Source organism: Neopelma chrysocephalum, unplaced genomic scaffold (genome assembly GCF_003984885.1).
Source record: "Neopelma chrysocephalum unplaced genomic scaffold, ASM398488v2 Primary Assembly neopelma1_59, whole genome shotgun sequence".
Taxonomy (NCBI): domain Eukaryota; kingdom Metazoa; phylum Chordata; class Aves; order Passeriformes; family Pipridae; genus Neopelma; species Neopelma chrysocephalum.
In genome coordinates this window covers 14,874,269-14,888,859 of record NW_020897714.1, presented here as the reverse complement: position 1 = coordinate 14,888,859, position 14,591 = coordinate 14,874,269, and the positions used below count along the sequence as shown (strand labels likewise).

Genomic DNA, 14,591 nt, shown 5'->3' with positions numbered 1-14,591 from the left:
CATCTTTCAGGTCAGACATCATTCCATCCTAGGTAGAAGATGGGGTATGAAACTCTTGAGATGTCTCCCAGCCCTAACTTCTACCATTGACATTGCAAGAGCACAGAAAAAGTCCAGGTAGGACCAAGGTTCTCTCAGCTATGTACTCCATACCACTGAAAAAACAGAGAGATCAACAGACAAAGAACATATGGCAAGAAAACCAAATTTAATCATTTTGACTCAACCTTTTGTTCTCTAAACCCCAGTACCTTCACTCTTATTAAATAAAAGTAAGAAAAACCCACACAGAGTGGGTTGCTTTTAGGAAAGATAAAATCTTACAAAAAAGGCAATACAAGTCAAAAGTTTTGAATTCTCTCAGTCAGAACGACAAGAAAAATCACTATCAGCAGATTAGCAACAGTCATTCTGTGCTTCAGCGTTTACCCCAAAGAGGCTCCAGGGGAAAGCAACCACTTCACTGCAACAAAGCCAACTTTGCAACTAGAAGCAGTCAAGCTGTGCCAGTGCAGGGCTGTATCTGGATTAATTACATGTCCTTTGGTATCCAGCTGTGCTCTATGGTAAGACTATAGTACTGCTGCTACAAAGCTCCTGGACAAGACATAAGCCTACAGGGAAGAAAGATGGAGCACAGGCAGGAGGTTAGGAATAATGAGAACCTGAACTGCAGCACTCACTACAAAGATTACCTGCCTAAGGATGCAGCATGCATGTTAGTGTAACAAATCCCCATCATACATGTACCACAACACTCTTTTTATAATAGTGATATCCTTTCCAGAGCAGCACCTCTTCTCAAATAATCTCAAAAAGTAAAAGGGGATCCTACTGCCTCACTTGGTTTGCAAATCTGCCAGCAACACTGCCGTTCACACAACTCCAGCAAACACTGGAGGGCAATTTTTACATAGCTCTGCACTGCCTTTAGGCCTACAGTCATGCAGACACATCTAGTGTGCTAAACTTGAGAAGTCTCACCTGACAGATGATTCAGTGAAAATGAGAGGATACTTTTCAAATGCCATTGAACCAATGGTAGGAGGCTCTGCTTTCACCAAAATGAGTTTAGCCAGAATTGCCACAGCCTCATCCTTTGTAAAGGTATCTGTGCCAGAGAAGCAATGTTCAATGTATTCTAGAAAGCATGGGAGAAAATGCTGAAGGGACAAAAAAAAAGGTCTAAAGTCAAGGACTGGCAAGTTTCTCTAACCATCATCAAACCCACAAAAAAACCCACGTGACACCAGCCACACAGAACCCAAATGCTCACAAGTGAGCCAGCAAAGTATCAAACTTATCAGTCCTGGTTCCCCTAGACAACAGCACACAGACATTCTCTTATCCCAGCAGGGACAGTGGTTTAACAAAAAAACTTAGTTTGCCCCAAATTGAGTCTCATTAGGACATTCCAGATACCCAACCTTGGCTTTCACCTCCCACTCCATTTAATTAGTTTGATTCCTCACAGACCACCAGTTAGAGGCCCAACCTATCAGACATCTCTTACTCATTTCCAGTTAGCTTCTCCAGAACTACCTCTCTTCCTCTCATCCATAACACGCCCATCCTCAACAGAGAGGCTTATTTTTGTGAACAGATACCTATCACCTTCTCCATCTCTGAGAACTCTTACAAAACTTTAACACAATAGCATAAGTAGCCTCTTTCGTTCTTATCAGATCATGCCAGAAGTTCAAATAAACATCGTGTCAATACACAACAATCCTTCAGCATACAGGGCAGGTAAATATACTACGGATTCCCAGTTGTTCCCTTTGGCAACAAAAGTAAACATAATGCACAAATGCTTCCACCTACCCTCTCAAATTGCTTCACTGTGAACATCGCTTCAGAAAAGTCCAAAAGAAAGTGCCGTTCAAATCCACTTGCAAATACCTGCAAGATGCAAATGAAAGGTTGACAGGAACAGATTTACAAGAGACATTTCATAGTCAATTCTCCATTATCCATGGGACTTTTTTTCCTGGTATATGTATCAATCATGCTTTGAACTCCGAGACTCCCAGCCTGGCTCTCTTGCTAGTTCTGGCACATAGAGCAATACCGTTTCCAAGTGACAATTCAGGTACAGGAATGCACAGTCCTTTTTAACAAACCCTGCTGACATAACCCTTTTTGACAAATGCTGTTGGATCCAACTGTCTCTGCGCAAAGACAGCTGAGCTATCTCTTTAACGTGATGTGGAAAATATAAGTTCAAAGTTCTAAGACTGCAGTACAGACACCAACTGTCAAGAAAATATATTTCAACTTGGCATTTTTTTTGTGTAGCAGGTTGCAGAAGTTTACTACCTCATGGGCAGAGCCAACCGCTGTGCTTCTGGAGGATCCAAGATAGGAACAGTCCTTTGAGACACCCAGGATCAGTGCTTCTCAATGCCAAGATGTGCAATGTAAAATACACACCCAGATCTCTCTTTCCCAGATCCTTCAGAAGACAAGGACAGCTTTAAGTCTCCTCCAGTTTAAAAGAAGCTCACACAAGTATTCTCAAATGCTTGAAGGACATCTCCACAGCAAAACTGGCCTCCTGCCACAGGCAGAACCGACCTTACTTCAACACAAGTAAACACTGAAGACCAGATGAAATTTAATCTTTTTTAAACAATTGCAAAAGCTTTGCTTTGCCATTGTAAATTGCATGGCACTTTTCTTTCAAGTATTTTTTTTTTACACACACACTTCAACTACGGTCCACACTGTTAATTGCAAAATCATAATGTACTGTAACAGGAAAACTAAAGAATCAGACTCCACAGTAGCATCTCCTATTAATCTTTGTAACATTGCATTTGATAGGAATGTACACAGCTGATCCTGTCAATGCTTCAGGAGCAAAGGTAGTACTGAAATATGCCTACCCCTGTACTTTCTAAATCAAACTGCACTTGTGGGAACCCTGTTCACGAGGCTAAGCCATGGTCATTAAATGCTTGTAAACTTAATGAAAAACGTACCTTTTTCAGTAAGTTTGACTGACTGGCTTGCTTATTACCTTAGGCAGGACGTGTCCCTTCCCTGTTCTCTCTCCTTTCTCTACCGAGGCTGTAGGTGTTTGAATCAGAACCTGGTTTTCATTGCAATGATGTCTGCCATGGTGGCATTGCTGTACTGATGGCCTGTGCAAGACTGTCAAGGAGTCCCAAGACCCCACCAGACATTATTTAAGGCATTGGGCAGCTTCTCCCTTATCTGTGCAAAAGGCTAAAGGGAACCTTACAGTATATTTCCCAGCCTGAAATGGAATGTCCAGAAATCAGCCTGCTCTAGGGAACTTGAAACTCTGGGATTTCTGGCATAAGCAGCAATCCTTGTTACCTTCTCAATAGCTTCCTTCATTAAAGAATCAGGCAACAAAACATTCTCAGCCAGCAGGAATGTAGAAATGGTGTTCAGCAGCATCTTGCAGCAAGATGATGAGAGATATGGTGTTTGTAACATTTTTATTAAAGCCTGAAATGAAAGAGAGAGAACTGATATTTATCCATGAAGATAATGACTAACTGGTCTGAATGACCCGGACAGTCCCTGGAGCAGGAGGGCACAGTGATCTAAGCCTCAGCCCACAGAAACAAATCCTAATAGTCCGGTTGAAGCTTGAAGGCACTAAATCTATCCTAGTGGGGTCAAATTTATGTGAATCTGGCAGAACTGCTTTACCACTGATATGGGGGTCTAGGTCTCCACAGTGGCAGGAACAGGTCTCTAGAAACAGCAGCTCACTTTCCCCCTTGCTCATTTAAAGGAGGGCCACACTAGCATTGCAATAGAGAGGTAACATCTCACAGGATTGGAGAGGTAGCAATACTCAAAATAAATATCTCTGTTCACTCAACTCAAATCCTAAGCCCAATGATGCACCAGAAATACATACAGGTGCTTCAGCTGACCACACCTCTTTCATATTCAACTCTGACACATCAAAGTGATGGTCTGACCTACCCGACAGACATCTTCAGGCAGTGAGATTTTGGATCCATTCGCATGTTCCACAAGGATCAGGTAAGCTTGCAGAATCCTTTCCATCTGCTCTGAAGCCACACAGAAGTTGGCCTTAGTTATTTTCCTCTGCAAGTCTAAGAGTGACTCCTATTTAAATAAAATAGGAAAGTGAAATATTTCAGATAAATATCAGACTCTGTTTCACTTACTGCTACTTGAAGCACATTCTAAAGAATCAACATCTCAGCTGCCCAACAAACTTCTGTTGGCTCTCTCACACATGGTCAACAAATTGAACCTCGTAGGAACACTGTGTGATTTCCCTTATGTAAAAACACATCCTAGATTCCTGGGACAGAAAACACAAGTATCTCCTAAAGTGAGGGTCTCCAGAAAGGCCAACATTTGACATACAAAACAGGAAAAAGGAATAGAAATATTCATCTCCAGACCCACAACGGTATGGAAACATTCCAGCTTTCACTGGAATTATCAAAACTTAGGTCCTCTTACACTTTATGCATCATCATGCTAATGTGCATACTGAGAGGTTTCTCATATCATGTACATTATACAGCCAATGGAATTGCCTATTTCCTATTACCTATTGTCCCTTTCTGTCCAAAGGACATAAACTATCTTTGATCTTATAAACTTAAACCCATTGACAGCTATCACAGGCTACATGAATATTTCCCTCTGAGCAAGGTATCACCACACACCTACCAGTTCCCAGGGTAAAAAAAACAAGCCTCATTAAAAATAAAAGGAATTATGTCACAGATTTCCAAGATTTCATCACAACTGCAGATGCTGAGTCAATGAGATCTCAGAGATACAAAACATCCAGTGGCAAACAAATCTGCAGCTAATAACAGTCAGGCAATAACTGCTATGATACTGGCTGGGGTAGGAGGAACAGGATGGGATTTTCTAGGAAACTGGTTAGTCACAGGGAAGAAGTTCCAAGAAGGAACAAATAGGACTATTTACCCCTGTCAGAAGGACTACCCTAAAATTCATGTGTACCATTTCCTTCAGTTTCCCATTTCACCCTTCTTAGGAGCACAGCTGACACAGTGTTGTCAGTTGCAAGAGGTTTTAATCCCCCTCAGCAAATCCCAATCCCAGATGTGAGAAAACTTTTAAATGTTGGTCAGGTAAGTAAAACACACCTGCCAGGCTTTTGCTGATTATTCTACATCACCCTGACTCAAGACAGAACAGCCCACAGCACTCAGCTGTGCTCCCTCAAACCACAGGCTGTAACCCTCAAGCAGCAACATTGGAACACCCAGACTGAAAACACTCTGATTTTCAGTGCTTGGCTACAAGGTTCAAACTTGGATCTCCAGGTTTAGCCCAGATCTTTGCTGTAAAAAGATCTGCAGGGCAAAAAGCTTCCCCTTTGCTGTTACAAAGTGGGTTTGAACGACCAATATACCTAGTTCAGAAATATTAAATGAGCACTAGCATTCCCAACCCAGCAACTGTGATGTGTGCCAAGGTAGATCCTACAAACCACCCCTGCCCAGCCATGGGACTGAGCTCCAAGTCTCACACACAGTAGTTCCTTTCTCACTCACAAAACAGCCAGCAGGGTCACTGGAATTTAGAAAAGAAGGGTGGGATTCTTCCCATGCACATGACACTGTATTTAATGTTTCCAAAGCAAAAAGAAAAAGTTCTGGTCCCATAAAACACAAACACTCTCTTGGTAAGCACACATTTTTTTGTCAGTTACTCATGAATAAAAAAATAATAAGAAAAATTATCAATGTACCTCCAGGCATTTGAAGACAATGTTAAAATGTTCCTTATGGATATGCACTACAGCTGATCTGATCATCCGATTGAAGGCTTCTCCAACAGCTACCCATGGTAGTTCAATTTCTTCTTCTGTAATAGGTCCCAGTTTCAACAGAATTAGCTTTACAGCCTGCACAGGAAAGAAGCACATCATGTCCTTATACTTAGGAAATAGATCTAGCAATCCTAAAATTCGTTAGTGCAATATATTGCTAAAATATTCCAGGGATCTCAATTCTTTCTAGAATGAGTACAGAGAAAAAAAAAAGGCTACCACTTAAAATCTGAAATATAAGCAAGCACTACAATTTTAACATATAGGAATATAGCATAGGAATTATTAAAACTAACCTTCCTATCTCAAAAAATATTCTTACAAGGCTTTCAGATTCTACCAAGTAATGAACAACAAGGATTCACTGAGGTGAACGTGACAAATACTCAGTGGTTTCAGTGAGCACTGCCTAAGGCTCCATTACAGCAACAGTTAAACCAGCAATCTTATCTTGTCTTTACCGTCTCTGCACAGGAGTGGAACATGTTTCGAACACCCTTGGACATCTCAAAAAGCAGCTGTCCTACACCTTCCACCTTTTCGGGGTGCTCTCCCAGGTCACGGAGCATTAAATTGAAGAGTGCATTTTTATCAGAAACCTACAAAACACAAGGAGAAAAAAAGTTATCTTCTATTCAGAGCTACCAGACAGATAGAGGCAATTAAATGACTCCACAGTACCATGTTATTCTCCTAGTCCTGCCTTCCCACAACAGCTCAAACTCATTATTTTCTAAAGAAAAACCAACAACTGCTGCTCCCTTTCCTTACTCCATGAAAGGCTGCTGTGTGATCTTGATTGATTTGCCTGGGAACACTACATACTGTGATCTTCAGGAGTGCAAAAAGGTTTCCACAACCATTTCAGTTCTACAAAGGCCTTAAAGCACTTGTGGAAAAGCCAGTGAGCAAATGTGCATTTACAAATTAAAGCCTCCCTTTTAGAAGACCACCTTACTATTTCTAGTCATTTTAGATAAACCAACCACAGACACTTAGTTTAACAGCTCTTGAAACAGAGAGTGCTAAGGCCTCTATTTGCCACTTCTGATATGGAGTGCATTATATTCACAGCAAAATACTCACTAAAAATGACAACCTAGGACATGCTGCATGCCAGTTCAGGATTTGCTAACCATTCTTTGGAGAAAACCTAGTATTACAATATCTAACTATTACAAAAAACTAATATTACAAAATCCCAAAGCCACCATAGAATGGAGATAGCATCAAAGTACAAACACCTCACTTACCTTTCTCATTAGAAAGACAAAACTTTCAGCAGCAAAGTTTCTGATGTGGAGTTTGTGGTGAGCCAGCAGAGTGCTATACAGGCTACAAAGACACAAAATAATCCACTGTCTTAATGGCAATGCAAGAATTGCCATCAACTGGCAATTAAAAAATTGTTTTCAGTTTACATTAGCACTTTTTATAAACACTAAGAACCTATCCTCCTAGAGAAGGCAAATACCCTCCTCATCTAGATTCCTTCCCACTCTCTCTGGATAAAGAACAGGAGTTTTGTAAAGAAGGTGAAATGACTGCCAGGCAAATCAGCTGCAATCAGAAATATCTCTAAAATATCTGGATCCACACAGATTCAACCACAGCATCAAGATTTTCAAAATATATGTTTAGTCATATTTGTATTTCAGTTGAGCCAAAAGGCTCTCCTGTGCACTTAAAAGTTTTGAAAGATTCAATTTGCAGGGGTGATAAATATTTGCAGTTTGCTGGTAAGTACCAGTAACCATTGCAGGTGGCCCATCATGTGTTCAGTGCAGAGGGAGTGGTGCCTCAGATTCACAAGTCAAGCAGATAAGCAGGTGTTTTTTCAATATTCTCAACAGCTTTTATTGGGTTGGGGAGGAAATCTGTAACACCTTTTTTGCTCCATCTGGTCCAAACTGAAATTAGGAGGAAGCAACATGGCCCCACCGTTTATGACAAAAAGAAGAGCCCTGCTAAAACAGCAATGTAAGACTGAACAAGCAGTCATACTACATCAGGTCACAGGCCTATCCAGCTCAGTACTCACTCACTCTGCAGCAGCAGCCAGACGGAGATGCCCGGAAAAGGTTTAAAAACACAGCAAGCACAAACAAAATCAGCCTTCAACCGCCTGCAGCTAAGGAACTCTCCAAGTCCAGAAGTGACTCCTATGCATTTGGTAACTCTCTGCAACTTGGCTAGTTTCTCTCTGAGAAAAACTGGGAAAGTGTGCTAATAAGTATACTGAAGCATTAAGCACACCTATTCGTGTGGCATTTACATTTCTACAGCATCTAAGAACTGCTGACCAAGGCAGACATTGAACATGGTTTTTACCTGTATATGTTATGTATGTCCTTCACCATCAATCTCCACAAGTACTTGTAGAGATAGGAAAGAGAGGTAAAAGCCCATTCCAGCAGCTCTGTGTCCTGTGTATCCAGTAACTTGGTGATGGCCAGGAAAAAGTCATGGAAGTGAGGATAGAAGTCAGCCTGAAGATCTCGAGCCAGCTGCACCACTAGACTGTGTTTCAGAAAATACACCAATGTTAGTGCATTTCAAAAACAAACCAATAAAAACCTAGTCCAACACTGCATAATCCAGCACAGTCTCTTCAGAAAGAAAGACAGCATCATTTTTACTTCTCACTTTTTTAAAAATATCACCTATTAGGCAGCTGTGGATGGCAAGAGTCTTAAGATTTTCAAAAAATCAAGCAGACAGCAGTAAACAAGAGACCATAAATTATTAACATCAAACACAGCACATTAATATTCGGTCTGACACTCAGTAAGCACTCCCACTAATTTATTTGCCTTGTATTAGCTATAATTTTTTGACTTAGAACCATAAAGCTCTACCAGGGAAATAATCACCTTGGGCATCTCATTGCTATATCTTCCTCTGTTACAATAAAGAAAAAGAACACTTACAAGAGAATGTAGGATCACTTGTAATAACATGAAGGATTCTGACTGTTTTTTGTGACCATAATACTTACTTTAACAGGGGTTGGTAAGCAAGACTGCCTTCGACTTGCAAATGTGTCTTCAAACTCTGCACAATGGCACTCTGGTAATAGACCAGCTGGTGGAAGGACTGGCATTTGTTGGCCACTTCATTGTAGAATTGCACTGTTCAAAGCACAAAACAGAAACCCTGAAAACTCATCCAGTTCCTGGTAAACATGTACAGTGTTAAAGAATGATAGTGTTCCAGAGACCAGTCCAAAAAACAGTCAATACTCTCCCATTGGGCTCTGGATGATGAAGAAACATGTTTTAACAGTTTAAGGAAAGCAGGAAACGTGAACAAAAATGACATACCAAAATGCTGAGTGAGGTTCAGTTCCTTCCATTTCCGTAGTCCTTCAAAAAAGTAGGTTTCAACCTCCTGTCAAAACAAACATGAAGAATAGCTACCAACTCTAATGAATGTATCCTGCAAAAATGAGAGGTTCAAATGAAGACAACATTTTAAGACTATTCCAAGAAATCTTGATGACTTCATTTCAACAGGTGCTACGGAATTTCCCTGAAAATAAGACTTTCTTTCTGTATTCAAAACACATTTAAAAATACTTTCTGATGACAGGACTTGTTTACACAATTGGTTTTAATATCTCTGTTGATTGGCCTTGATAATCTAAGATGCTGAGCCATAGTCCACCCAGCACAATGCTTTGGGATTTCTTTTGGCATCCCCACAGGTATTAAGTGGGAAGTTCAGATGAACAATCCAGTAGACAAGGAGGTAATAACCCACCAAGCACTATAATCACAATGATGATCCATATGACACATATAAATGACCCTTATGATCCATAAAGACACATGCTCATGCTTTATACACATGCTGCCAGTATTGTGTCACTCTTCGCCCAAGTAAAAAGGGATAGATAGGACATGAGGAAATGGCTTAAAATTGTGCTAGAATCATAGAATATAGTGAGTTGGAAGGGACTCATCAGGATCATGGAGTCCAAGCCTTAGCTCTACACAGGACACTCCAAGAATTACACCATGTGCCTGAAAGCATTGTCCAAACACTTCTTGAACTCTGTCAGGCTTGGTGCTGTGATCACTTTCCTGGGGATCCTGTTCCAGTGCTCAAACACCCTTTCGGTGAAAGGAGGTTTATACTGGATATTAGGAAAAATTTCTTCACTGAACATTGGACTGGGCTGCTTGGAGAAGCGGTTGAGTCACCATCCCTGGAAACATCTAAACAACATGTGATGTGGCACTCAGGGACATGGTTTACATGCAAATTTGGCACTGTTAGGTTAATGGTTGGACTTACTGATCTTCGAGGTCTTTTCCAATTTATGATTTTCAAACTTATGATTCTATGCAATTACTTAGCACCTGCAACTTTTAGCAGGTCAGGACCTAGGACTGCTGAGTGACCCAGCAGCATCTTTCATGTTCAGTAACACCCAAAGGCCCGCCAGCCACATGGAAGCCATCAGGGTGGTACTGTCAAAGGGCCTCTATGGCAATACTGAAAAGCAGGTAAAAAAGTAAAAGGGAACAAAGCATGAAATGAAGTTCCAGGAAAGGTAACACTTGCAGAAGCTTCTTTCCAATTTCCTTCTGACTAAATTTGTTAAGTGACTCTTTTATGGAGTGTATCTACTTGCGACGTGATTTCAGAAAATTACCGCAATTGCTGCTCTTACCTCAGCATAACTTCCAGTTCTGTCAATACGATGAATAATATCAATATTAATATTGCTTAAGCGCTCCGAAAAGGTAAGAAACTGTAAAACAAAAAGACATATATGTGTCTTGCTCACTTCTGAGACCAGTCCTTCTAAATGCCTCCTAATAGCACACCTGATAGCACACACACTCCAAACAGAAACCCCACTTCTAAAGACAGACTACCAGATAATACCGTCAATATCAGTATTACCTTAAGATTAAGGCAAAACACGCATAAAACGCCCAACAGCAGGACTGACCCTCTCCTCCCATGCCCTGCAAAACCGAGGCTCACAGACCACACGTCTGCCCAACACCGTGAAAAAGATGCAGAGAAATCCACCCGGATTTCAAGAAACTGCCCAGGTCTCAGCCTTCCTGAAACAACGCCTTGGTTAATAAACTTATTGCGTATTATTTTTTTATTAAATTATGTCACTTTTCTACATTTGGGCCGTGGTGCGCCAGCTGCCTGACAGGGACGGTGACTCGGTTGATGGAGGTGCCGGGTGAGGGGCAGAAGCCGCACTCCGGCCCGGCTGTCGCGGCCAGACCCTCACAGCGCTGGCCTCGGGGAGGGGTGACCCGACTCGGCGGCTCCACGCGGCCCGCCCTCACGCCTCCTGCCCCGGCATCGCTTCGGCAGCCGGGCAGGACAACTGAACTAACGCCGACGGCTGAAACCCAAGGTCCCTTCCCCCGGCCACCAGCCGCGTCCGGGCGGGCGCTCACCCGGTGCATGTTCCCCGACTTGTGGGCTGAGGGCTTGCTCTTCATGGCGGCGGTGGCGGGCGGGCCCCCAGCGCGGAGCGGCGCGGCCCCACACACCGACGGCCCCACACCCCGACGGCCGCACGTGCGGACCTACGCGCAGGGCGCCGCCATTCCCGCCGCGGGCTGCCGGGAGCGGGGGCGGGCCCGCCGGCGGAAGGGGCGGGCGGCGACGGCCGGGGCCGGGCAGCGGATGCACAGAGAGAGGCCCCGAGCACTGAGGGTAGGGGGTGGAGAGATGTCTGTCCGCGTCTTACCTTGGCGATGAGCGGCGGTGCCTCGAGGACTTTGGGCAGAGCAGCTGCGTTCCTGTGTAGGGCGGAGGGCTGGGGCACCCCGGTACCGAGCGAGGCCCCAGCCGTGCCCGAAGAGGACAGATCGGCGCCTGGTGAAAGCGTTCTGTGGGAGAGCGCAGCCCTGAGCACAGCGTCGGTGGCTCAGCACGAAACGGCCTCTGCTCAGCTCCCTGGTCTTAGTGCAGACTTTTATCTGGATCCTCAAAATAATAAAAAAGAAAAAGTTCATTGCAGACGAAGTACATGCAAATCAAACCCTTGTAGAGGAGCCGATGATTATGAATTGGTCATCACTCGCTGCAATGCCAGGGCCTGTGAGAGCTTCTGCCTGCGGCTGAAGTTGTGGAAGGTGAAGAATGTGTATTGGTGAGATGGGAGACGAACTAAACGTCAGAAGAAGCTTTGGTTTGGGCAGGTGAACTACAAACAGCTCAGAACCATGCAACCACTTTGGGTTAAAGCTTACACAGCTTGGGAATTTGTCCTGCCCTAAGCTGCCTGCTCTACCTGTTACAGGCAGCTCAAGGCCATTTTCAGAAACCAGGCGTGCAGGTTATCCAAACAAAAAGACACAAGTTTGGATTTGAGCACAGCTGAAGTTCACTATTAGGAGCACGTAGGGATCCACAACTTTGAGCAGACCCACCAGGTTAAACACTGCCAGGTGCAACCAGCTGCCCACAGGCAGGCAATTAGCCATTAACATGATAGCCATCTGGACAGGCAGGGGAACCTGCTTGCTTCAGCACCTGTGACTTCTGGCATTTGCACTTAAGTGAGAAGAGAATGCCTAATTTAGACACTGGAGTTTGAAAAGGTTGGCTTAAGTGATCTCAAGCCCAAATATCTCCATGAGAAAGTGCAGCTAAAAGCATGTGGAGAGGCCTAGATATATAAAAGAGCTCAGGTACCATAATGCAACTGTTTAAAAGCACAAATAACCCTCCAGAAGTGGTTAGTAATTTCACCTAGTATGTCTCCTACGTATTGTGTACTTGTGGAAAACAGTCCACAAGCTTTCTATTATGAATAGCATCTTGCAGAGATGCTGTAGAACTTCCCGGGGTGCACATGCTACGAAATCATCCAAGGGAATGAGCAAAATCTAACATTCATGCAAATTAACAGGGAGAAGTGCTCTGCTTGTTGCAGAAGAGTCGTCATCAGCAAAAATAAAAGACATTAGAAGAAGTTTGTAGAAGGCTACAAATGCTTCTTTGTGTTTGTAAACTGGCAACTTTTCAGTAGACCTGCAGCTGCTGATGTTCATGAGAGTTTCTGGATGCAAGAAGTACTCATGGACTGCATTTCAGCCAGCACTCCTTACTGCACTTGGAGATACATCTGAATGAGCCTCAGGGTAGTAACCCAGGTATCAATACCAGCATAGCCATGACAGTAGGTCTGGCACCTCAGCTGGTTATGTTCAGTGACCCAGAAGGTCCCTTCCCCACTTCTGTATGAGCTGCAGCTATGTTAACAGCATCCTTACTACATACACTCCTCTCTGACTGCAATGCCTCAAGCCTCAGGCCTTATTCTGGTACTTTTCCTGGAAGATACGTGGTTCTCCCATCTCTGAGCAGGCCCCAGCTCCAACACCCTGTGATTATCTGATGGCCCCTGTCAGCAATTCTCCTTCAGAAATTCATGCTAAAGGCATTAAAAATTAAAAGCAGTTGGCCTTAAAGCAGATGGCCTTCTGAAGAGCAATGGCTTATTGGTAGTGATACCTGTAGAGGCACGTAGGGGAAACCATTGTAAAACAGCACATGCATGTCTATCAAAGTAGTCACCTATGCAGATGTGACCTCTTCACACATTCACTGTAGGCAACAGCCACCTGACTGTAATCCATTAGCATTTCTGAGACAGGTCTGAGATCCCTATGTCTCCTCCATTCCTGGGCTTTTTAGTCCTCCTGTCCAAAATCTATTTGCTGGACTCAGCAAGAACCAGAGCCACTCCCTGTAGAAGCAAAGCAGGCTTGTCCTCTGGAAATGTGACAGCTTAGCCTAATAATAGTAATTTGGGTAAAATACTTCAATATTTAACCCAAGATGGTCTCACAGGGCACAATTCATCTCAAATAACCTACATGTTTGCAATGCACACCTGCCTCTGAGCAGTAACTTCAGGCTCCTTTTATATTCACTGCCGATCTAGACACATTTTTGTACTTGAAACAATTGTGCTAGAACAAAATTCATTGTGCCTTAGAATTGGTAGTCTCAGAAAGTCTGGATGACCTCATTATATGTGCATATCTGCAACTGACCCTGTGGATGTCCCCCATGACATGGCTCAGTAACTACATAAATACACACTATTCAAACTATTACAGAGTTGCCCTACTTCTATCATATTTTTATGCATATTAATCAAAAGCACAACACATACCCCTGAAGCCTGTATGACACTGAGTTTCTATCCTAAAGAACATGTTACCTGGCACAAGCCAATGAGCAGCCAGGTCAGGCTATTGTTAATCTCAGGATATTGTAGATTGCATAGATGCACAGGTGTAAGATCAAATTTTCATTTTCCTACTATATTCATACAGGCATGGTGGAGATGTGCCAGAAAAGGAGTTTGCATAGGTAATTATATTGTGAGAAGATTGTCCTTTTCAAAATTAAATATGACAGGCTAATAAATTAACAGAAATACCTGTGAATTTAGCCAAACAACTTCCAAGCTTGGATGCCCAAAGCTAGGTTCCTCAATCAATATTAAAGACACTAAATAAGTAACTGGAGCCTTAAAGTAGTGACAGTTATTTGACTTGGTTGTGAACCCAGAAGCCTCTCTCTTTGCCTATCTCGACTCACCCACAGAACAACTTGGGGATGCACAGGCTGGGTGCACATGGCTGGAAACATGCTGCATCCCAGGAGCTCTCCAAAATCCTTGTATGGGGGAAGCTGGCATGAGTTTTAAGGCAGGTTATGTAAATGCAACATTCACTTTGGTGAATTCTTTCAACTG

General features: G+C 43.1%; 1 protein-coding gene across 1 annotated transcript in view; it reads right to left on the bottom strand.

Annotated features, from left to right (window-relative positions):
* The window catches only part of UTP20 (UTP20, small subunit processome component), a 64,404-nt gene extending 53,034 nt beyond the window's left edge, over positions 1 to 11,370 (bottom strand). The window contains exons 1-12 of the mRNA XM_027680006.1: positions 11,269 to 11,370; positions 10,512 to 10,592; positions 9,157 to 9,223; positions 8,832 to 8,964; positions 8,165 to 8,353; positions 7,087 to 7,168; positions 6,295 to 6,432; positions 5,753 to 5,908; positions 3,970 to 4,116; positions 3,346 to 3,480; positions 1,825 to 1,902; positions 985 to 1,163 (exon numbers count right to left, since the gene is read on the bottom strand). Coding sequence (XP_027535807.1) covers positions 985 to 1,163; positions 1,825 to 1,902; positions 3,346 to 3,480; positions 3,970 to 4,116; positions 5,753 to 5,908; positions 6,295 to 6,432; positions 7,087 to 7,168; positions 8,165 to 8,353; positions 8,832 to 8,964; positions 9,157 to 9,223; positions 10,512 to 10,592; positions 11,269 to 11,313 — 1,430 coding nt within the window. The 5' untranslated portion in view covers positions 11,314 to 11,370. The remainder of the gene's footprint in view (positions 1 to 984; positions 1,164 to 1,824; positions 1,903 to 3,345; positions 3,481 to 3,969; positions 4,117 to 5,752; positions 5,909 to 6,294; positions 6,433 to 7,086; positions 7,169 to 8,164; positions 8,354 to 8,831; positions 8,965 to 9,156; positions 9,224 to 10,511; positions 10,593 to 11,268) is intronic.
* Positions 11,371 to 14,591: the final 3,221 nt, after the last annotated feature.